Source organism: Folsomia candida, unplaced genomic scaffold (genome assembly GCF_002217175.1).
Source record: "Folsomia candida strain VU population unplaced genomic scaffold, ASM221717v1 Fcan01_Sc014, whole genome shotgun sequence".
NCBI lineage: Eukaryota > Metazoa > Arthropoda > Collembola > Entomobryomorpha > Isotomidae > Folsomia > Folsomia candida.
In genome coordinates, this window is record NW_019091206.1 from 1,476,803 (window position 1) to 1,501,397 (window position 24,595).

Here is a 24,595-nt window from a genome sequence, read left to right on the forward strand (position 1 = left end):
TCAGACTTATCGTTTATCGATCACAAAGCTTGGTATCTATTAAGACGATCGTATTGGGCTAAATTTCGATGAATTATAAAACGATGAAGCCCACGAACGATTTTTCTGATTTTTTTATACGATATCAAACAACTTTCAAACTACCATTCCTGAAATTTTCAGGAATGGTACATGTCCACAAGTGGAGAAACAAATATTCTCCTGGGCTATGTTTAACACGTATTTAGATAGGCCAAAAACAAAAACGCAAATTAAAATACGAAGCCCACTAACGATTTTGTAAATATTTGCATATGTTGATGGTTATACTATTGGTGATTTTTCATCAAAGAATTTAAGATGGTACATTTCTAGATTTCGAGCAATAAATTCAAATGCATCAAAAAACAGGGAATAAAATGGAAACCATGCTAAATTACCACAGGTATTAATAAAATGGTAACCATGTTGCGCGTTGCTACCATTTTGCATAACATTTTCAATGCCTATACACCAAAGCCCGATAAGATAAAAACGGTAATTACATTCGTGGGTTGGAAGGGACTCAAACGGGTCCCTTCGAGTTATAGTAGACACACTGAATAATTGTTTGATAGTATAATCTGCCAAATCGTCAAGTTTTTAATCAATCGGGGTTCATTTGACGAAGTTGAAAATGAACAGACATACGAACAGACAGACTGGCAAACCGGTTCCCCAAGCCTTAAATCGGGGTATGAATCATTGAGCCCTATTTACTAATCAAAAACCACTGACAACCAACCGGATTTTGATAAAATATATTATCCCAAAATATCGCCTTAATTACTGATCAGAATAATGCAAAATTCAAAGAAATTTAGCCCAAAACGATCACCATAACAGATACCCTTCTTTATCATTTTGTAAACAATTTAATTGTTTAACGCCGTTTAACTTATTTTAAATAAATGTGACAAACTATTTTGCAAGTTAGATTGAAAGGATGAGTTTTGTAATTTGGCACACACTTGCTATAAAATTTTGGACAACAATTCACGTCATTTTTATAAAACTAGCCACTTATTTACTCATTCAATTTTTTATTCATCTGTGTCCGAATTCATTAAAAAAATGTTTGCCCAAGACAATGGAGGTTTGGCGAAGATATTTGCATCCAAAGAGGAGAAAATGTGCCTTAAAAAGTTAACAAATTTCACACTTTCCAAATTTACGGCGCTTTTTGTCCGCTTGGGATGCAAATATCTCTGGCAAACGTGCCCATTGGAAGGTCGCGTCGTTTCCAAATTACACACTAATTAAATTTGCAATCGATTGACACTAATTTGCTGAAAATCGGATCGCATACGCTGGGAGACCTCCATTTTAACAATGGAGGTCTCCCAACGTATGCTCACAGATTTGGACGAAATTAGTGTCAATCGATCACAAATATAATTAGTATGAAATTTGCAAATGGAACTATCTCCCAATGCTCAAGTTTAGCCGAGATATTTGCATCCAAAGCGAGAAAAATGGACAGCAAATTTTGAAAATGAAAAATTTGCCAGCCTTGGGGTGCGTTTTCTCCTCTTTTTATTGAAATATCTCCGCTAAACTTGAGCATTCGCAGATAGTGTCGTTTGAAAATTTCATACTAATTATATTTGTGATCGATTGACACTAATTTGGTCCAATTCTGTGAGCATACGTTGGGAGACCTCCATTGTAAGTATGAACCACTCACCACTCTACTTGAATTCCTGTTTAGCACCGTCGTCGCCGTGCCGAGTGACCTCAGCACGGTCACGGAAGCACTCAAATGTCTGAAAGCGTCGGAACTGACACCACCTCCGGCGAGGAGGAAGAGTTGTCGGACGATGAGCATGGACGTGTGCGTCTTCCCCGCACCCGAAACCCCCGACAAAATCAGGGCCTGCGGGTAACCCGTGTCCGCTTGTTGGCGCAACGTTTCCACCACGATTTTCTTGAGGTCGGAGGCGATGGGGCAGTCCGCCGTGGAGGCCAGCGTGAGGGGATCGTTCGTCGACGTGAGACGATTCGTCATCAGCAAAATGGGACCCATGTACACCTTAAAAAATGAAACATAAATCATGTTCAAATGCTAAATTAAGGAATGGAATTTTGCGTCGGGTACATTCTTTAGGTTTTAGGTACCTGCCGTCATTAAACTTTTAGGTACCATACATACATAGCTCATCATCAAAGGGGGAATATGTATGTACGTATTTATGAAAAATCGCTTAAATATGTAGGTTAAATATGTATGTAGGCTTAAATATGTAGGTGCATTTAATATGTATTTACGAAAAAAACGCCAAAATATTTATGAATTATGCATGTGCGAAAAAATATAAGAATATCAAATTTCGTAAAGATATTTCAGAATAATGCTCCGGATTTTTAGTTATCGAATGTCTTTGAGCAAAAAAAATCGTCTCGTATCTTTCAAATATTTACAAAATATACGATTTTTTGTATAGAAATAATATGAAAAAAATACACATTTTTCAAATAATAGTGGAAATATATATAAATATGTCATATATGAAATATATATATGAAAAAGAAATATATTCCAACATGTAAAAATATTTTGAAATTTTTGTCATCTATGCGAGTTAGATAAAGCATAAATTTGACTGTTGGTTGTCATCAAATGAAAAATTTGAAATAAATACATATCCTCCCTCTGCCCATCACACTAATATTTGCATCCCAATTTTAGCAAATGTGTCCCCCTTACCGAGCATCTGCCTGCCGCCACCCTGGCCTGGATGCATCTTATGATGGCATCCTCCGTCAAAGGTCCGCTCAGATGGATGAGATCATCAACCTCCGCCAAGTTCACCTTCCTCCGCTTGTTGATCTTCGAGTGGCCCCCGGGGGACGATTTGTGCGAGGAAATCCCCTTCCCCGGACGCTCCAGGGACTTGTTCGACACGCCGAACGAACTTTCCGAGGGCGACGAAGTGGTCACGTTCGAACCCAAAATTACTGAACCACTCCCAGCTCCGCCGGAATTCGAGTTTATTACACAGCTCCCACTTCCCTGACTCTGCAAAAATTAGTGCGAATTTGTTTTATACACAATTTTAATGAGGCAGATTAACGTTGGACTCGATGAGGATTTGTCACCAAAATCGTCAAAAATCAGCACATTTTTTAAGCATTTCTCGCTTCTGGGAATTTATTTTAAAATTCTGGACGACAAATTCATAGTCAGTGAGTTGATTAATGAAATGACGCTGAGTTTTTTGAGTTATTTTCAACAAGGTCCAATTTTTCTGCAGGCTTCTTAAACTTGAGATCTCATCTTTGAAAAAGTGTCAAAATTTGGAGTTTGCATTTTCCAAAATGGGCAACGACTTTCTCTACAAATTTGTCGTCCAAAATTGTAAAATAAATTCCCACACCCGAGAAATGATCAAAAATATGCTGCTTTCGACCATTTTCGTGATAAGCATTAAATTTCGTACGTACCTGCGTCGCATCCCTCTCTCTCTCCCTGTGATCCCTCTGTAGAAAAGGAATCCCATGAACCACGCCAACTCCCAACTTGTCATTTTGCACGTTCGAGGAGCAGTTTGACACTCCCAAAATGTCCCCACCAATCCGGACCACTTCTGGAAATTTCACAATCACAATTTCACTCTCATTCTGCGTATAAGTCGTGTACCAAGAATAACTTGGAGAGCGATTTAATGGATTCCGAAGGATCGATTTCCGAAGGATCGGCCTGTTCGCCATTTATTTATTTTCGCAACATTTTTTGCCAACCAAACACCCACCTCCGACAACAAGCTCGGCACAAATGACTCGACTCGAGCCATAATTTTATAGCCAATTCAATTATTATTATATTTCGTATTAATAAGTTTAGTATCAAAGTTCCTGTTTTACTTATTAAGCAAGCCGACTTTTCTCCCATCCGCTCCTTTGCAAAATCTGATTAATCCACCAACCGACGGTGCGATAATGATGTTGACTTTATGAGAATGGCAGCATTTTTCCTAATTATTTATGACCTTGATTTGCATCTAATCTTTAGTAGAAAATAATTGAAAGGATGATAAATCGTGTAAACCAAGCATTGTGACAAACCAGTGACATTTATGAGCTCCTTTTTCCTATCAATGTTGCATTTCCTCCTCCTCCGCTACAAATGACGAATGTGCACAGGAGGACACATGTCAAACCTTTTGTCGATAGCTTATCACGACGGGAGCAAAATGACAGTTTTCTTGTTGTACAACATAAAGTTTGATATCCATTCAACACGAATTCCGTCGAAAAGACGAAAAAATATATTAAAAGACTGACTCAAAATGGAGGTCTCCCAGCGTATGCTCTCGGATTTTTAGCAAACTAGTATGAATCGATCACCAATTTAATTAGTATGAAATTTGCGAAAGGCACGATCTCCCAATGGGCACGTTTGGCGGAGATATTTGCATCCGAGGAGGAGAAAACGTACCGTAAATTTGGAAAGTGTAAAAGTTCTCGACTTGACTTCGCGTTTTCTCCTCTTCGGATGCAAATATCTCTGCCAAACATGCCCATTGGGAGATCGTGTCTTTCGCAAATTTCACACCAATTAAATTTATGCCCGATTGCCACCAGTTTCATGAGAGCATCCGCTGGGAGACCTCCATTCTGAGTGAGCGGTGAGTAAGATTTTGCATGTCGACGAAGGTGGCTTCCCAGTAATTAACAGGAAACCCGTTTATTACTCAATTTTCTTTTGTGCGATTTGCGAAAACACGAAAGTACACACGGGTTCAAAAAGTTGACTAATTATCCATTGTTTACTTTTAATAACGGGGTGCTTCAAGTCACTCTCTTCATTAAGAGCCTATTCCTCCATGAGAAGATAATGTATACCCTCCACGCATTTATTCATTTACCTACAACCAGTGCTTCGCGTGCAAGTAACCACTTGCAAGAAATAGATAAGTGCATAAAAGTGGTTTCTTGCAGATAAATATTTTGACCTGCAAAAAATGCAACGCGCGAAAAAAAAACACTTTCCGCCGCTTTAGTGCTTCATACGACGCGTGGATAAATGGCGCATGTTTCTTGCAGTTTCTTGCACCTTGAAATCCTTGGGTTTTTTATCTTGCAGTGCAAGAAATGTAGCAAACCCGCAAAAAACGAATCACTGCCAAGTACCCACATGCAAGAAATAACTGCAAGGAAATGACTTTCTGCAGCTATTTTGACCTGCAAGAAATGCACGGTGCAAGAAATTACGCCCGTCGCTGTATAGTTCATACGGAGCGTGGTTAGATAGTGCATATGTATGTATTTCTTGCACTTTCTTGCAGTTTCTTGCACCTCGTATTTCATGCGTTTCCTGCTTAGCAGTAATGTAACAAAACCCGCAAAAAACGGAACCCTGCCAACTCGTTGTAATAAATAATTACAACATTTTACATTTCTTCTAAAACAACCTCTTCTACATATTAAAATGAAACTACAAATACATACGAAAATCAAGACCTCTCCTTCTTAATTGAAAAGTGGACATGGCCCAAGTGGAAATTCGGGAACAAGTAGATAATTCTGGCACTATTTCCTTAATTATAATTGCTCTTAAATAACTCCATCCCCTCTCTTCGGATGGAATTGGACTAGTCGTGTCAAGGGAGGAGGAAGGAAATCGGACGAGAATTCCTGCTCACCCAAGCCTAACCTCATTAATCCCTTGGCTTTATTTAAAAACCAACAAATTGACGAGTGACGAGGAGCATCACCATAAAAAACAAAGAGCATGCAGGAAGTTGAAGGTTGCACAATGGTGTGAGCCACGGGAAAAAATCTCCCTTGGTGGGCCAATTATTTATAAAGCTGCCACAAGAAGAACAAGACACTTTTTACCAGTAAGTTCCATACCCTCAACACCACCAGTTTCTTACTCTCAACCATTTCACGGCTTCAGTTTTTTAAAAAGAAATCCGTCTAAAAATATATAACGTCTTTCGTAACATTTTGCGACTCAGTGACTCGACGCCAAAATCAGAAAATTTTTAATCATTTCGATGTTGTGGGAATTTAGTTTAAAATTTTCAGATAAATTTGTAGAGTTTTTCGTTCCCGATTTTTGAAATACCCCAGATTTTGACCATTTTTGAAGGAAGAGTTTTCAAAGAAGCCTTCAGGAAATTTTAACCTTATGGAAAAACTGGGTTAAAAACTCAACGCCATTCCATTAATCAACTCACTGACTACAAATTCGTCGTTCAGAATTTTAAAATAAATTCCCAGAGGAGAGAAATGATTAAAAATGTGCTGCTTTGTGCCATGCGTTATTCGTTCCTACGTTAAATGTGTAGCCAAAGTGATGGTTACAGATTGATTTCCCGATTTTCCACACTATTTTATATGAAAATCCATCATGCTAAAAATATTCGCAACCTCCATATTTACTCCTCTTTCTTACCAACGTCATTTCTAAAATCGCACGAGTCCTGATCAACATCAAATCGCCAATCAAGTTTCGATGCACATTTCGCAATGACTTTATCCAAACACGCCTTCTGACTTTCACCACTCCCAATAACTCTGCTGATCTCTGCACTATTCGCGTCCCACTTATTTTTACCACCCGAGTCCACATACACATTCCTATTCACATCACAACTAACCCTCTCCTTCGCCACGTTCGTCGTCTTAAAACTCACGAAATCAAAGTTATGCGAAGCTTCCAAGTAATTCTGTCCCTTTCCCTTCAACTTTCTCCTCGGCTTCCTTGAAGGAACGCACTTTTCCAACGCTGCCGCAGCAGCGATTGTGATGTACATTGAAATTTATATATTTCCTAAAAAACTTTAATCCCACCAAAAAAAAAATAAAAAACTCCATCCAGCGATTTATATCGAAATAAATTTCCTAAAACGGTGAACACAAACTATAAAACTGTTCCCTAGAAATGCAACGAACTAGCCGAGTGCCGGATTTGTACTGGATTCTCGTCTCGCATAATAATAGGATTTTATTAATATGAAAAATTGTTAAAATCATAATCATATTTCCAACAACCTACGTCCTACACATTACGTAATCCAACGTAGTTGAAAAGAGGAGAAGGAGGATCCCTTCGTAGGTTTGGAGTCGATTCTTTCTCACGCACAGAAATACGAGAACAAATTCCGAAAGGTGAGTTCTTCTTTCAGGATGATAATTAAGGAACGTCCAATCTCCACGTTACTAAAAAATACCGCAATCTTTTATTTTTTAGAGATGACTATATTCAGATATTTCTAATTGCCAGTCATTAACGATTAGATAACTTTTAGATATCCTTTTTCAGCCACATTGCAAAACCATGCGTCTTGCCAAAAGTGTGGCCGAAATGGGTGCCCCGTTCGATTACATGCTTAAAAACCTACAGGAGTCCAACCTTCTTGAGCCCGAGTCAGGTTGAAACTAATACCTGAGGTCTGAATACTCAAATTACAAATTTTTATAGCAAAACACTGCAAATTTCGGTACTCTTATCTATGTGCAAAAATTTTGTTTACACATTTTCATGGCAAAATTATGCAAATTTTTCGACACATTTTGATCATCTTAAAACTTAAATTCCTAATTTTGCATGTTCTGCGTGAATCCAAAATTTGAAGTCTATTGCACAAGTTCTACAAGCGTAATCAAGAGACAGACAGACAGACAACCATGACGGGTACATAAGGCCTGACTCGGTCTAAAAATCTATTCCAATTGTACTTATGACTTTACTGGTTCTTATTTCATGTATGTACCTAAAAAAACTACCAAGCATCCCTGCACTTGAGAGCCTCGAGCCTCCCTCTATTTCAAACTAATTGAGCACTTGACGTGACTTGATTTCGTTCGTTTGCAGGTAAGCTTCTCTTCTCAACCGGATAGAAATATGGAAATGAGTTTTCTTCTAAAACTAGAATACATACACATTTTTCACATATGAATTCCAAAAGGGAGCGAGTTGCATAACACACTCGTTGTAGTTGCGCAATGCATAAGTGTATGTATTCGTATTAATTGGTATCAAATTAACATGGCATTGTTCCCCCTACTCATGTAATTAGTGTACCTACGTACATACATTTACATATGCATAAATATTATTATCCGAGGGCGGATATACTTATATTTACGAAAAATAGCTGAAAGATTTATTTAATATTTATGAATAAAGTATAAAAAAATATATTTACGAAATATGAACGAAAAAACACATCAAAATAAGAATTTTCTAAAAATTTGCTCTTGGTTTTTTTATGATCCAATTTCTTAGAGGAATAAATTCCGTATCATATCGTTGAAATATTTATATTGCATATGATTTTTGTAAAAATATGTAAAAGATTTACGTATTTTTCAAAAAATAGCGGAAATATTTATATTCCTGAGAAACAAGAAATATGTAACGAATACGTAAAAATATTTCGAAATGTTTATGATTAATGCGAGTTAGGCAACACACGCACAAAGTTTGACCGTCGATCGTCATTAAACATAAAAATGGATAGTAATACATATCCGACTCACCTTTTTGAAAGGGTTGATTTTCATAAAACGCCTGATTATTATTATTGCCTGGACTCGTATTTGGGTGTGGTTGAGGTGGGAGCGGTTTGTTTGGATAGGGGAGCATGGGGTGGTTCATGTAGTTGTGCCCGTCCACGCCACCCCTCCCATTTTGCCCCTGGTGTGGAGGCACTTGAGGCGACGTGTCCTCCGTGTCGTCCCCTTCTCGCGGGCCATGTGCGTGCGGCTGACCATTCACGTGCAGCCGGTTCCTCAACGTGACCAGTTCCGAGCTCAGGCTTTTCAGCTTTTGTTGCAAATGCGCGGCTTCGTTTGAGGAGGTTCCATCTGCAAAAAAAATCAATCTTTGAAAAACAACGCTCTTACTTGCATTACATGAAAAGACAAAAATTATAAATGTATGTACAATGGAGTTCTCCCAGCGTATGCTCTCCGATTTTCAGGAAATTAGTGTGAATCGACCACAAATTTAATTAGTATGCAATTCGCAAAAGACACGACCTCCTAATGGGCACGTTTGGACGAGATATTTGCATCCAAAGAGGAGAAAATGCGTCCTAAAGTTGACAAATTTTACACTTTCCAAATTTACTGCGCATTTTCTCATCATAGGATGCAAATATCGCCAAACATGCCAATTGAGAGATCGTGTCTTTCCCAAATTTCATCCTAATTAAATTTGTCATCGATTATCGACTCTAATTTTCTAAAAAAAATCTGTTAGCGACGTTAACAGATCTCAACTTTCAGTTCCCACAATTTTTATCCAAAAGGCACACAGATCAGATTCTTGGTCTTGTAAACAATAGTTTTTTACGGCCTCTCGTCGTCGTCCGTTTGGCCCCACGACATACAAAAGGCTGTTCATAAAACTACCTCAAAAAACACGCCCCTCGAATCCCTTTTATTCCATCGCAGTCATCGCGGGATCAAGGGTCACATTCTCCCCACAAACAAGGCAGGCACTGCTCCCACAGAGTGACCATGCAACTAACTATACATTCAGATTGTGGATCAAGAGGAGCTGAATGGGTGCAAATTACAGGGCTCGTTTGCCGACCGACCGACCGCCGACGCACTGCATACAACCAGACTTTTCCTCTTAAAAGAAAGAATAATAAGGGACAAAAAGTCTCCTCAAAAATTCGGGTCGAATTGGGTGGGTGGGACTCACGTGCACAACAATTGTCTGATAAGTTAATTATTGTCAGACTTTACTGTCACAAAATTCTGTTTTAATTTGTTTTTTTTAGAAATATATAACCTTATTGCAACTAATTACTTACAATGCGATGGTGTGAAGTGTAACCCTCCGAATTGGTTGAAATTTCGAAATTATGTGGTCCATGTCAATACAACCAATGTTTCTTCAGGCAGTTTGTGCGAAGGTCAGAATTTGTCAAAATATTTGGGGTCAAAGTTGAAAAACGGGCGATTTTTACCAGGCGGAGGAAGCTAACTCAACTTCCATTCTCTTCCCGTGCTAAAAATTACACATTTTTCAACTTTAACCTCAAAAAATTTGCCAAATTTTGACCATCGCACAAACTGCCTGCTTGTATTGACATGGACCACTTAATTTCGAAATTTCAACCAATTCGGAGGGTTACACTTCACACCATCGCATTGTTAGTTAACGCTTAGCAAAAATATCATTCACTCCAATTAAGTATTTCATTCATGCGTATACGTAAGTAATTAATTACATTTTGGTACATATTTGTATACCCTCCTAATCTATCTTTTCCTTCCTATTCAATACATAAAATCTTGCTCATTTCCCATTTGGCGTTTTAACCCAACAAATTTTACCAAATCTTTAAAATGAAATTACCCCATAATAATAGCAATTCTCTTTATACAAATTAATATAAAAAAAAATATACGCACTTCTAATATTCATTTTACCTACTCAAAAAATTCTGCTTAAATTTGTATTAAAAATGTATTTGTTATATAACTTATTCGTTAACGCTCAGCACAAATGTCACGCACTGACTCCAATTAAATATTCCATTTCTACAGATTTCAAAGAAAGTAATGAGCATCTTTTATTTCATATTTAATATCAAATCTCACTTATTTTCCATTTGGCGTTTTACTTTACCAAATCTCCAAAAAAAATTACCTCATAACAAAAATTATGTCCATGCAAATTACTGTAATCCTAAAAAATATACGCATTTACACTATTAAAAAAAAATATTCATTAATAATTCATTAATAATTCATTAATATTCATTCTCAATGCACCAAATCTTCGCAGCTCACTCAACCTGCAACCTGAGCATTTCATCATATTACACACTACGATTTTTTAAGATATTAATTTTTGAATAAACTAAATGTTTCAAGAATTTTTCAAAATTCTTCCATAAACTTTCCAAAATTCATGAAGTACTTCACATCGAATGTCGTATCTTTTATTTATCTCAAACAGCAAATTAAAATTTCACTTATTCCACATTTGGCGTTTTAACCGCACAAATTTTACTTTACCAAATCTCCAAAATAAAATTACCCCATAAAAATTCTCTCTTTACAAACTAATCCTAGAAAATACATGCATTTTTACAGTGTTCATTCTCCATACTAAATTCTGTGGTCTGGTCGTACAACTCCCGTTGTTTTGTTTGTTGCACTGCCAAACGCCAATTTTTGCCGGCAGCATTTTTTTTCCTGTCCACACAGCACCTTATAATTTCTCATTGGATTTTATTTTACGTACTCATTGGGCGCATCTCTGGCTAAACAATGATGAAATGAGACAAGCGGAAATAATTGGACACTTGAATTTAAATTCTTTTACGATGCGGCAAATTAACTCTTCTCCCAAAGATGAATGTCGCACCTGCTTTGAGAAGAAATTAAAAATTAATGGAAAATAAATCCGGCAAATTTAACCCGTCAGGAGAAGAAAACAATCGTCTTTATTTCGTTTACGGGGTTTCATCCATGATTTATTTACTGATTTATTTCACTCTTAAATAAAAAGCGCAGTGTTTCGTTTCTTGCGGGTTTGCAACATTTCTTGCATTGGAAGCCAAAAATGCAAGAAATAGGAGGTGCAAGAAACTGGGAGAAACTTCAAGAAATACGCGCCATCGGGCGTAGTTTCTTGCGCCGTAAATTTCTCCCAGGTCAAAATATTTACCTGCAAGAAACCACTTTCTCCCCGTCATTTCTTGCACCCGAAACCCGCACCCCAACTTTTAACACATTTCTCCAGCAATGAATGCATACATACAAATTTTAAAAAAACTCGGAAATTCTCCACATTACGTATAATTCATCAACGTCTTCAACTTGATGATGATACACTCCAAGTTGTAAGAATCCCAAGGGAATGGCTGACGCGAGGATGAGTCGACTTAAATAAAAGAGGAGGAACAAAGACAACAGAAGTAGAGAGAAAATAATAAAAAAAGGTCCCTTTCCAGCAGTGGAGTGGAGGCTACCTGAATCCATTAAATAACTCCACACAAGATCTCAAGGCCCTCCTATCCTCAGGGCAATTTACCCATCGTCCACCTCTCAAGGGACCACGACTACTTAACTCCTTAACCGCCCTTCGCCCTTACATCCACACATCTCAAATATGCATTCACATATTACCAGGGTAGTGGCCGCGGAAGCTGCGGGGACCTTAAAATTGTAGGATGGGGGACTCAAGGGAGACGTTTATATAAAATGGACAGATGATATACGGACGTCGAACAACCGTGGGGATATTGTCCCCACGCTTCCGCAGCCACTGGGGACTTATGTAACGGCTCCAAGTAAAATATTGTAATGGGATCTCATCTCTTGTATTTACCTGGGTGCTCTTAACCTCATACGTCACTAGCATTATTATCTGTTGCTTATTGCTCTTTACCCTTTGTCCAACCTGAATGGGACGCAGAGTGCCCGGCAATAAAAATAAATACGGACATGTTGTAAGAATAAATAAATGATTGTGTTTTATGAATCGGGCTCCGTTTACTTGGCTTCCTCTTATCTCGACCCTTGCCTTTCTCTCATGATGGATCCCAAGCACTTCCACCGTCTCATTTATGTTCATTTTAATGTCCTCGTAATAAAATGAGATTTAGAGTCAGCCACTGATTTCTTAAACCTCAATACATGAATTTGCATGAATAACGCCGCCTGGCCTGACCTTTCGCCCCTGATTCAATTTTATTTGCATGGTTATGTAACCTAATCTCACTGTGGGCAAGGAACGCAGCTATGTACCTGCTTATTAAATATTTTACTCGCAATGCAAATTTGTGAGCTGCGCGATGAGTTATGAATTAATTTAATCGACAAAATAATGGGTCAGATCGAACGAATCAATCAAACCGATTTACCATATAAATCGATACAAAAACGAGATTTACTATGAAGAAAAGTTGAGAAAACAGGATTCAGTCGTGCCGAATGGGGCAAGGATATCGGCTTTATCGTAGTAAAAAAATATGGAAAAAGCTGCTGGGATCTTAGAATACGAAGGAAATCAGATTTTTAAGACAACGCGTATCTAATTTACATACACCTCGAATCATATCACGATCATTGTTTGAATATATGCGTCACGATTTGGACATTAGTGTGCGTACAGGTCAATAAAAAAGTCCAAAACCGTAACAAGTACGTCACGCTGGATGTAAATACATACCCGCATTTTTGCAAAAATAGCCTTGTAAACAAATCTGGACATGCGAAATTTATATTAAAACGAGACTTGCAAACAAATTCTTTCATACAAAATTGATCCATCCAACCAATTAAGAAAAACTTGGCAACTTTTCTCGTTTTAATTTGTACACATTTTTCTACATCAACATAAATAACGTAAATTTTGTAACACAGCCAAATGTATGTAGTAAACAAATCTGGACATACAAATAAATTGATCAGGTCAAAACAAGACTGCCAAAAAAAATTAGATCATACACAATTGATCCATTCGATCAATTAATGAAAAAAAACTTGGCAACTTTTCTCGTCTTAATTTCTGCGGGGATTCTTACATCAACATAATTTCAATTTTGTAACGGCCAAATTTGTACAAATACATAATCCACTTATGTATAATACTGACCAGTGTTACATAAACGACAGGTTTACATAGTAGACAAACATATGCACAAAAAGAGGAGTAGTTTTTAAAAAAATCTGCAATATTTATGGGTCTGCGTTTCTTCTTCTTTCAAAAGAGTCGTCTCGTCGGGTCGGTGAAAAGTGGAATTATTGATATTTTGACAGCCAGCAATACCTAATTAGTAGCCTACATAAGTATTTACATACCTACACATATTTCAAGGTGGTTTCATGATATGGTCCCTCCTTCACCAAATATTAACAAAGTATGTATTTCATTCAAATTTCAAACCTCTCCTCGGTGTGGGAACAAAACAAAACGCCATAAAAATATGCATTCATTCAACATTCCCAAATTTATAGGGGGCTTTGCAACATACATAGTAATCATCGCTCGGTTTTGCATAATAGGATTTTAATTGTGGATCCATCCACTACTAACTTTTCTTGTTACACACTAATTATGCAGTACTACCACTACTACTCTCGTACCTACACGGGCAGTGTTTCGGGGGCAGATAACAGCTTGCAAGAAAGTGGTTTCTTGCAGGTGATTATTTTGACCTGCAAGAAATGCAAGGTGCAAGAAACGACGCCCCGCCGCGTGGCTAGATGGTGCATATTTCTTGCACTTTCACCCAGTTTCTTGCACCTCGCCTTTCTTGCTTGCTTTCCAGTGCAAGAAATGTAGAAAATCTGCAAGAAACGAATCCCAGGATGAAAGTAGACGCTGCTGACCCTATGTTTCAGGGGCAGGTAACCACTTGCAAGAAATGACGGTAAGAAAGTGGTTTTTTGCAGCTATTTCCACCTGCAAGAAAAAATGCAAAGTGCAAGAAACTACGCCCCGCCGCTAAAATTCATATGGCGGGTGGCTAGATTGCGCTAATTTCTCACACTTTCTCCCAGTTTCTTGCACCTCACATTTCTCGCTTTGCAGTCCAAGAAATGTAGCAAACCCTGTTCACGAATAATAAGCAAGCAATGACTTTGTTGGCAGAGTTCCTCTCTCCTGAAATTAAGTGGGAGCTGGACCTGAAATTAAATGAGAATCAATCGAAAGAATGGTTTGGTTGGTATTCATTCGAGCAACTTCAGACTTTTGAGAGGTATCAATTTTAATTTCGAATTTGCCGAATAATGAACTGGTTTCCATCAGTTGTAAAACGCAACAAGAGGCGAATACATAATCATAAATAACACTAACCAATCATTACCCTCAACTCCGAACGGTCAATTCTACACAAGGGATTTTGCAAAGTCTGCATGGGAATTGGCACAAAGAAATTAGCATGGAATTTACGAAGGGGTACTTTTTTTGCCAAACTTTGCTTGAGGGCACGAACTTGTAGGAAATTCTTGGAAATTTAAGGTACCGAAAAAATCTCTACAACAAATATGACCACCTTCCTCGCATGCGTGTTAAAGCTTCGATCTTCTCAAATTATTTGTAACGCGTAGTCAATATTATTTAAAAGAAAAACAAATTTGTACACTTTACAAACTGAAATTTTACACTTGTAACGTGCTCAAAATTATTTTCATATGAAAACAAAAATTTGCACACTTTACAAACGTCAAATGTGTAACGTGCTCAACATTCTTATGAAAACCAAACTTTTAAACTTTACAAACTGAAATTTCAAATTTGTAACGTACCCAACATTATTTTTATTTAAGAAAAACATATTTGCCCACTTTATAAACTCGAATTTCAAATTTTTAACGTACTCAATATCATTTTTTTTTAATTCTGATAGTTTTACAAGCTGGTTAAAAAAATAAATTTCATACATAAACTGAAATTTCACTCTTTTTCATCAGAATATTTGATCTCTCTCTCTCTTCATATAAAAATGTAACTAAGATAATAAAACAATCAGAAAAAAATCATTGTAATACGACTCCCCAATAATTTACAATTGTTTTATTGCCTACTGCACTTTAATCTCATCCTCCTTGTGAGATCACCCTCTGCATGAATATTCACTCATTCTAAAACTTTCATGACAGGTGTAGCCATTTACACCTGAGCGTATACATAAGAACGAAACAATAAAACTGAAAATATTTGGATATTGCAATTTAGCAAAATCCACTCCTGCACTGCACTGACCATGCAAATCTTTTGTGTATAGTGACAGGTTCAAGTGAGTGCGGTGGCACTAAGCGAAATGTACTGGTAGGTCTTGGCCAAAAGTCCTGAAGGGTTTCTTTAATGATATTTTTGCATCTGCCGAGCCCTCAAGTCCTCAGAACACGATAATAAAAAAGTTGAGGAGCCACACCCACTTTGGGTGTGGCTTTTCATATTGAATATAGGACCAAATGCCACACCAAAAACTGTTGCCCATGCGATTCTATACATCCAGTAAAATTTTCATCGAAATCCGTCCACAGGGTCTCGAGATATTAGCTCGGAAACCTCGGCGAAAGGCAAAAATCCACTACTTTGGGGGTGTGGTTCTCCGAATGGGGCAAATGAATAAATTCGAAAATACGTCCAGCTGTTGAGACCATCAATGGCTATAAATTCCAACTGAAACAGAGTGATCGCATCCGCCCCTTTCCAAGATATCACCAAGGGAACATTGGAACAATCATGGCGAAATTGTCCAAAACCAAAGAAATTCATCATGTCGCAGAGCAGTAAAAATTGATATCTAGCTTCTGCTAAACCAAAATAGACCGTTGCAAGTGAAATTTGCCAATGTCGTAGGTGGATGGCGTTAACGTGTCGAAATTTCGACATGGGCCTACAGCGATGAAATTTAAAACTTGTTTTAACCAACATTTCAAAAGAAATGCATGAACATTTTTTATCAAGTCGACATCCATTTATCATGAATAGAATTTTTAAATTTAAAACAAATGCCTCATGTTTTACAACTATGAATACATGCTCGACTCGGTTGAAAACACCCTCATAAATATTTTCTCGTCGAGCACGTGTTTATAGTTGTAAAACATGAGGCATTTGTTTTAAATTTAAAAATTCTATTCATGATAAATGGATGTCGACTTGATAAAAAATGTTCATGCATTTCTTTTGAAATGTTGGTTAAAACAAGTTTTAAATTTCATCGCTGTAGGCCCATGTCGAAATTTCGACACGTTAACGCCATCCACCTACGACATTGGCAAATTTCACTTGCAACGGTCTATTTTGGTTTAGCAGAAGCTAGATATCAATTTTTACTGCTCTGCGACATGATGAATTTCTTTGGTTTTGGACAATTTCGCCATGATTGTTCCAATGTTCCCTTGGTGATATCTTGGAAAGGGGCGGATGCGATCACTCTGTTTCAGTTGGAATTTATAGCCATTGATGGTCTCAACAGCTGGACGTATTTTCGAATTTATTCATTTGCCCCATTCGGAGAACCACACCCCCAAAGTAGTGGATTTTTGCCTTTCGCCGAGGTTTCCGAGCTAATATCTCGAGACCCTGTGGACGGATTTCGATGAAAATTTTACTGGATGTATAGAATCGCATGGGCAACAGTTTTTGGTGTGGCATTTGGTCCTATATTCAATATGAAAAGCCACACCCAAAGTGGGTGTGGCTCCTCAACTTTTTTATTATCGTGTTCTGAGGACTTGAGGGCTCGGCAGATGCAAAAATATCATTAAAGAAACCCTACAGGACTTTTGGCCAAGACCTACCAGTACATTTCGCTTATTGGGTGGGAGAGGAGAACAAGTGGCAGCAGGATAATTATAATTGCATGCGAGCGAATGACAGACAGATGCAACAACAATTTAACTGCCTGTCTTTTACAGATTCATTCAATACGTAAGTAACTAAAAGATTATCCCACATCCCACTTGGCAAGAAATTCGCACAACAAGATGGACAAAAACCTTGCAAAATATTATGTACACAAAGTGGGCAAAATAAATACTGCGTCAAAATATTTACAGTATTTTGAGTAAGCCCCGTTCTTCCCAGGGTTTGGATTTCCGGGGGTGTGTTACACCCACAAAAAGGCGAAAATCTACGTGGAAAAGCAAAAGTCAGTCGAAAATACGGGTTTTGTCAAGAAATTAACTTTTAATCGGAGTGAAAATTCTGTATTTTTTTAAATCGTGAAAACAATGCCAATTCGACCGTGATTAAAAGTCAATTTCTTCACAAAACCCGTATTTTCGTCCGACTTTTACCTTCTCCACGTAGATTTTTGTCTTTTTGTGGGTGTAACACCCCCCGAAATCCAAACCCTAAGAAAAACCTAACTCAAAATACTTTATATTTTGACCCAATATTTTACCCACCCCTGAATTTTAAATGGGAAACCAACTCATCCAAATTTTTCCATCAAATTAACCAAACCATTTAAACAAATCTGAGGAATTTCGAATTAATCCAAATCCCAGCCACATACATAGGAATGCCATCCCTCATTATTTACTTGACACAAGTGGAGCGTGATGTAATTAAAGTCGTGACTGGGACTAATCCTCACAAACAAGAAGCACCTCCACAACGACACACCTCCTCCTCCAACTCTAATCTGGACAAATAAGACAAACTATTTTAAGCAGTTTGCGCGACAGATGCGGACAAAATAGACGACGTTCATTCGCACAAATGATGAGCAGAACCGTTTAACGACTCACATCACAAACCCATAAGTGGAGTTACCTACCTAAATTTACTGTTACAGCCAAATCGCTTAAATACATACATATGTACCCACCATTTTATAGCATGAATTTAACGCCAATTTTACTAATTACGTATAAAAAAATGTTTTTTTTACCTTGGATTTGCATCCCTTGAAGTTTCTTTTCCGTCTCCTTAAATTTCTGGTATTCGGAAAAATATTTATCCAGGATGAACACTTTGGAAAATGTGGCCATGGCCATCACCTCGCTCAAGTGGAAACACCCCCCAAAAATTCAGGAATATTCGAAAAGTTACACCAAAAATTTAACCTTGCCCCACTTTTTAACCGAATTATCAAAATAAATAAATTATTCCCCGATTATTAAACAGCCGTAAATGCCAGTCGCTTAACATCACGACCGGAACTTGTTAATTACCAGTTTCTCACACATATTTACTCCGCACAGACATTAATATCTTTACCAAAACCAACCACGTTGTTAATCCAGTTTTATGTATGCAAAATACCACGTTTGAAATTTCACTTTTGCTACCCAATCCTAATCACACACCAATTTGGATCCTAAAATTAATAAATTTCGACAAATCCCATTACTTTGACCGATTTGAAATAATCTTAATGTATGTATCACTGTGAATGGTGTCTGTCCATCCATCCACCTGCCGCAACAGGTAGATTCTCTCCTCCTCGTAATAGCTCGAACCCTTCTTCACAACTCACAACTAACTCGTGTATGCACTTCTTACTACCCACCAACCTCGCAACTTTTCTCTCCTCACAAGGCTTCAAATCTCGGTATGCATACATACATGTAAAACGGCATCCCGGCAGGTAGGTAGAAGCACACAACAGGTAGATTCCCTCCGTACTTGGTTAGTTTACATGGACTGGACTTAAGACTAACCTCCCAAAAAACTCGCTCTTCTTAAAGAAGAAGAAGAAAGGTAGAGAAATTCATTTGAACGAGCAGCAAGACACAAACACCTCCAACTCCTTCCTTTACTAACGTGGGGATTGTTTATTGCCTTCATTTCACACTGGTCATCAGCCAGCATCCCTTTACTCTCAAGCCTCTAATAACTATCCTCTCTTCAGTGGCCGCGGAAGCCGGGGGGACATCTGGGGACATTAAGGAGGAGGGAAAGGTTTATATAAGATGGGAAGACGATGGAGACATCGAACAACCGTGGGGGCATTGTCCCTCTGTCCCCACCCACGCTTCCGCGGCCACTGCCCCTACCAGATCTACCTCTCTACCTGCACCATGGTGGCTCACTCAGCTTTAAAAGTAAATGCCGAGTCAAGCTGCTTCTGCTGCAAGACAAGAGCTGAGACAGGTAAAATTTCAAATCACACAAGTGCCTGCCTGCACACCTGAGCCAGCCACAGAATATGTACAATCCTCATTTGCTGCTGCAAAGGACAAAGACGGGTTTAGTCCAATCGTTACCCCTTCGCTTGGTAATTTCTCTACATACATAAACAACCCGTATGAAATCAAAAAATGGGATCATGCACCTATCTACAAAAGTCTTACGAAACCTTCTAATTAGAAATGAATGACTAATCTTTCCCTCATCAAAACAAATAAATAACGAACTAATCCAAATTCCACTTTGGTTATGTAACCAAAACCTACACAATTTTTAATCAGGAGCAGAGTAAACCAATTGCATAAGTAGAATATCTATATCATCTCTTGGTCTTCTGTAATTCCAGCACGGATTCCATGCCATATTCTTACACATTTAAACCAAGGCCAGCAGATGTAAATGGCTAGAAAAAGTTAGTCATCTCATAAGAGGAGAGAGAGACAACAACAAGTCCTCATTATTCCTTAGATGCCTCTTCATCATCATCCCATTCTGCTCCTCATTCCTCTCTCGTCGTCGTCTTCAAAACAATTTCGAACAAAGGTGGACGACGAACGTGGATTCTCGACGACTTGTAAACGTTAACTCATCCTTCAAACATCCAGGCACGATACGAAGGGATGCCATGAAACACCAGCTCCAGCAGACTTACATAAAACAAGACCTGTTTAAGCAACGTTTCAACACTAAATACATACACGTTCGTTGCAGAGAGAACATACAGCCTTCAGTCAGTTAGTGGTATGGCTAGATTGGGAAGGGAAGAAGGCACCTTCTGAACACGAATGGTTGAATAAGTACCTGTTGATTGCTTCTCCTTCGTGGTGATGATGCTTCCTCCAGAGCTCATCTCATCCACATCTTGTAAACCGTCCAACAAACCAACCCACCAACGGACTTATTTGAGTGATGAGTACACATTTTTACTCTGAGATGCCATTTAGGTAGCTCGATGTATGATAAAAATACAATTTTACTCCAACCACAACCTCATAATCAATACTGGTGAAAGTGGAAATTATAAATATTCGTACGAGCAAAAAAGAAAGTGACAAAACTGCGATACAATTTTACTCAAACTACAACATCGTTATGAGAAAAAGTGGAAATAAATATTTGTACGAATATGACGCTCAAAATGCCAAAGTTCCGCTGAAAACTTGATTTGAACACATCAAATAATATTTACAAACTATGTGAATCAGATCATCTCTGCATTCTCATCAACGCTTCTTTTCTTTCAGGTAACAAAGGACTGCACAAGAATGACTTGGTTCAACAATGACACACGCCGCGCACCTCTGTCCGATGGGAATGAAAACGACCGGTTTTCAGCTCTGATTTTGTGGTGCTAGAGGGACACCGAGTCTGCTTAACTTTGTTCAACAATCAACTTCTTCACACAGGTAGGTAATTTTATTTACCTGTAACAGACCATCAAGCAATCCAGGGATTAATATCGTCTCACTGCAACATATTATGTACCACATGCCCCACACTGCAAATGCAAGCAATGCCAAGAACGCTCACATTTTATGAGACCACAAATCAACAAATTTATGCCACGATTTGTCTCTTTTACACATTTCAGAAATTTTCATACGTCATACGTATTTATGCATATGAATTCTACACATTTAAGAAATTTTCATATGTACATTTCTACACATTTTATAAAATAATTAAAAACAAAGCTCAAATTATACCAAACCACTTTATACCACAATTTGTCTCCTCTGCTCATTTCAGAAATTTTCATTATATGAATTTTTTAAATTTTGAAAAACATTTTATAAAATAATTGTCAAGAAGGCTCAAATTTTTTGAAACCACTTCATACCCCAATTTGTCTCCTCATTTGACAAATTTTCATACATGAATTCTACCCATTTTTAAACGCAAACAATTCCTTCCCAGAAATGATTTCCTGCCACGTCTGAATCGCAGAAAATGCACAATAGAATTGCACACTTAACAAGTTCCCATTCTTGGTAAAAATGAATTTATATGCACCTCTTAAATTCACAATGTCTAATAAAATTCTTTCCCTCCACTTCAAAAGCGTCGTCTCGCCGCAAGGAACAATTTGTCCATTTTTATTAAAAACGCGCGTGCAAAACAATCCAATTAATGGGATCAGGCTTTGAATTTAAACGCCGACCTCGAATGAAATTAACCAATTTTTATTATGCGGATGGAATAAATAAACCACACACGCTAATTACGGGGTAGCCGCGGTCGGTTCGCTGAACAATGGTGGAAAAAGGTAGCTCGACAATCAGTGGCCGCGGAAGCGTGGGGACAATGTTCCCACAGTCCACAACATCTGCCCATGTCCTCCCCTGTCCTACAGTGTTAATGTCCCCCCATGTCCCCACGGCTTCCGCGGCCACTGTCTACAATGATATCGACTACTTCCCAGGCGCTGACGAGTATTTAATGAATAAATAATCTCTAATTCTTCTGCATACTCGGTTTTAATCACAGGATAAAAACCGTTTTGTCATAATTATTATCTATTTTTCTTTCGCATTTTATTTACTTCTTCCATTCAGACACATTAACACGTGGAGTTGATCAAATACGAGAAAAAGTTGTCTTTGCTTAATAAAACTTTATGTGATGGTCTAGTTTTAAAAACCAACACCTACTGCAGCCTTATTTAGCCCGAGTCAGGTTTTTATTAACAATTCAGATAATAATTAACCGAACCATTAAAATAATGATAAATACTGATTAATAATTTAGGCATTTAAAAAAATTTTAGGCAGATTTTCCTCATCTTCGAACTTATATAATTCCTAATTTTTCATATTTTACGTCCCCAAAATTTCAAGTAGATTAGATAAGTTTTACGACTCGATAGACATATGAACCGTACATAAGGTTTGAACTTATCTCATTTTATTAAGTGATCCCGTAACAGAAACCAAAGATGTATCTATTTTAACCTAATTTAACTCCTAACTCTCCATAAATCCATTTACGGCGGATTATTCTCACCGATTTTCCTCATTTTCGAAATTACCTCTTAATTTTGCGTGCCCAGAATTTCAAGTTGATTGGGTAAGTTTTACAAGCATAATCGAAAGACAGACAGACAGACAACCATGACGGATAAATAAGGCCTCACTCGGACCAAAAACTTATAACCTCTCCAATATAGGACATGATATTTGCATCTGTTCCAACCAAAATGAATACCTAACTCTCCATAAATCCATTTACGGCGAATTATTCGGACAAAAACTTCTCTGTAAAATTCTTCTCTACTCCACTCCACCTCAACTAATTAATCTTAATTAGTGTCCAGCCCGATAATAATTTTCACTCGCTTGGAAGAAATTCAGTAGCTCGATGACGATGACGACTCACATGTCGAAAAAAAGCTTTATCAAGTCGTCCTGGTTAAAAATGCAAAGAGGGAACATCCGGTTTCTTGGTAAGTAATTAAATCACTCACCTTCTTTTCTCTTATCTTTCCTCACCTCGATCAAACAAAACCAGGCTAAAAAGTGGTTTCGCTCGCTTATTGCCTTGTGCGTTGACGACCCTGCTCAAAACAACGTTCACATTTACCACACAGGGCAAAAAGGGTGAAGGCTTCATTAGCATAAATAAGGATGTATAATACTGATGTCTATTATGATTAATTTCTTTAGCTAGTTACGAAACAATGAAAAATTACCAGTAATTGGTCCAAGATTCATAATTGATTACATAGAAAACTTCAATTCTTTGGTGTTACAGAATCAAATCTGTTACAAAATCTGCCTTCTGGGTAAAAGTACCTCAATAACAAGTCGTAACACCAATTATGACTCCATTTTTATCACACATTTTACAAAAATGCGTACCATACCACCTCAATCTCAAAGTATTGTTCATCCTATAAATAATTAACTTGCAGAATAGTATTCGCAATGAAGGTCTCGCAGCGGATGCTCTCTGATTTTGAGCAAATTAGTCTCGATTGATCACAAATTTGATTAGGATGAAATTTGCAAAAGACGCGATCTAATTGGCACATTTATGCAGAGATATTTGCATCCGAAAGGAAGAAAACATTGAGCCAGGAGTTCCTTTTATAAAAACGGACTGAATTTGTTCCCACATTTTTTAGTAAAAGTGTACCAAATTACATATAAAAGTCTCATCCAACTTGTAAACTAGTGTATCAAATTTATTTAAAATAACTTAAACGCTGTCAAACAACAATAAGAATTCAATCGTTCAGAAAATGAAGGAGGCAGTAAAGTTTACAAATGTTACACTTTCTAAATTTACTGTGCGTTTTTCCCCTCCTTGTGTCTTTCGCAAATTTCATACCATGTAATTAAATTTGTCATAAATTGCCATAATTTTGCCAAAATCAGAACACATACGCTGGGAGACCTCCATTGTTAGTTTAGTAACACATCTCTACAAATTCCACACGATAAGGAATATACGGAACTCTGTTCTCTTATAAAGCGTCCCCTTGAGCGACTTGATGCAGATTTGGAGCATGATAGCTGAGTGACATTGTGTGGGAGCAGGATATAGTTAAAATTCCACCGGATTTATTTCCACCACGACCACGACAAACAAATGATGAGTCCAGTCCACGCAAAAGACAGACCGGTCCAGTCACATTTCTCTCAAACATTAATTACCATATGCCAAGTAACTCCATTCTCAAGCCGTCTCCTCCTCGTGGACTACTTAATTAATCACAAATAAGAAGACCACTTCAATTCCGACTATACATAAATTGCTAGAAAACCGCTTCTTATTCTACACAAAATCCTGACCCCAAACAAATGTCATCCATCAACTAGATTTTATTTATTTCCAACCTGCAGGTGACACATGGTAAACCATGCAAAAATTTTCGCCACATGGGTCACCACGACCGGATTTGCAGCAAAAATAAAAATTGCTAATTGTTCCCACTGGGTTTACCACATGACATGGAACTAGTTTTCAATTTTTATACCCAACTTCTCTCTTCTG

At 37.7% G+C, this 24,595-nt stretch overlaps 1 protein-coding gene across 3 annotated transcripts in view; it reads right to left on the reverse strand.

Annotated features, from left to right (window-relative positions):
* LOC110855955 (unconventional myosin-Ib) overlaps nucleotides 1-24,595 on the reverse strand; it is a 57,326-nt gene that overhangs the window by 7,970 nt on the left and 24,761 nt on the right. The window contains exons 1-5 of one of the 3 annotated variants that reach the window (XM_022104392.2): nucleotides 18,360-18,954; nucleotides 8,512-8,838; nucleotides 3,463-3,605; nucleotides 2,726-3,037; nucleotides 1,706-2,050 (exon numbers count right to left, since the gene is read on the reverse strand). In XM_022104392.2, coding sequence (XP_021960084.1) covers nucleotides 1,706-2,050; nucleotides 2,726-3,037; nucleotides 3,463-3,605; nucleotides 8,512-8,838; nucleotides 18,360-18,465 — 1,233 coding nt within the window. In that variant the 5' untranslated portion in view covers nucleotides 18,466-18,954. Of the gene's footprint in view, nucleotides 1-1,705; nucleotides 2,051-2,725; nucleotides 3,038-3,462; nucleotides 3,606-6,421; nucleotides 6,798-8,511; nucleotides 8,839-18,359; nucleotides 18,955-24,595 lie in introns of those variants that run through there. The other 2 variants (XM_022104393.2, XM_035856631.1) reach the window with 2 other exon arrangements.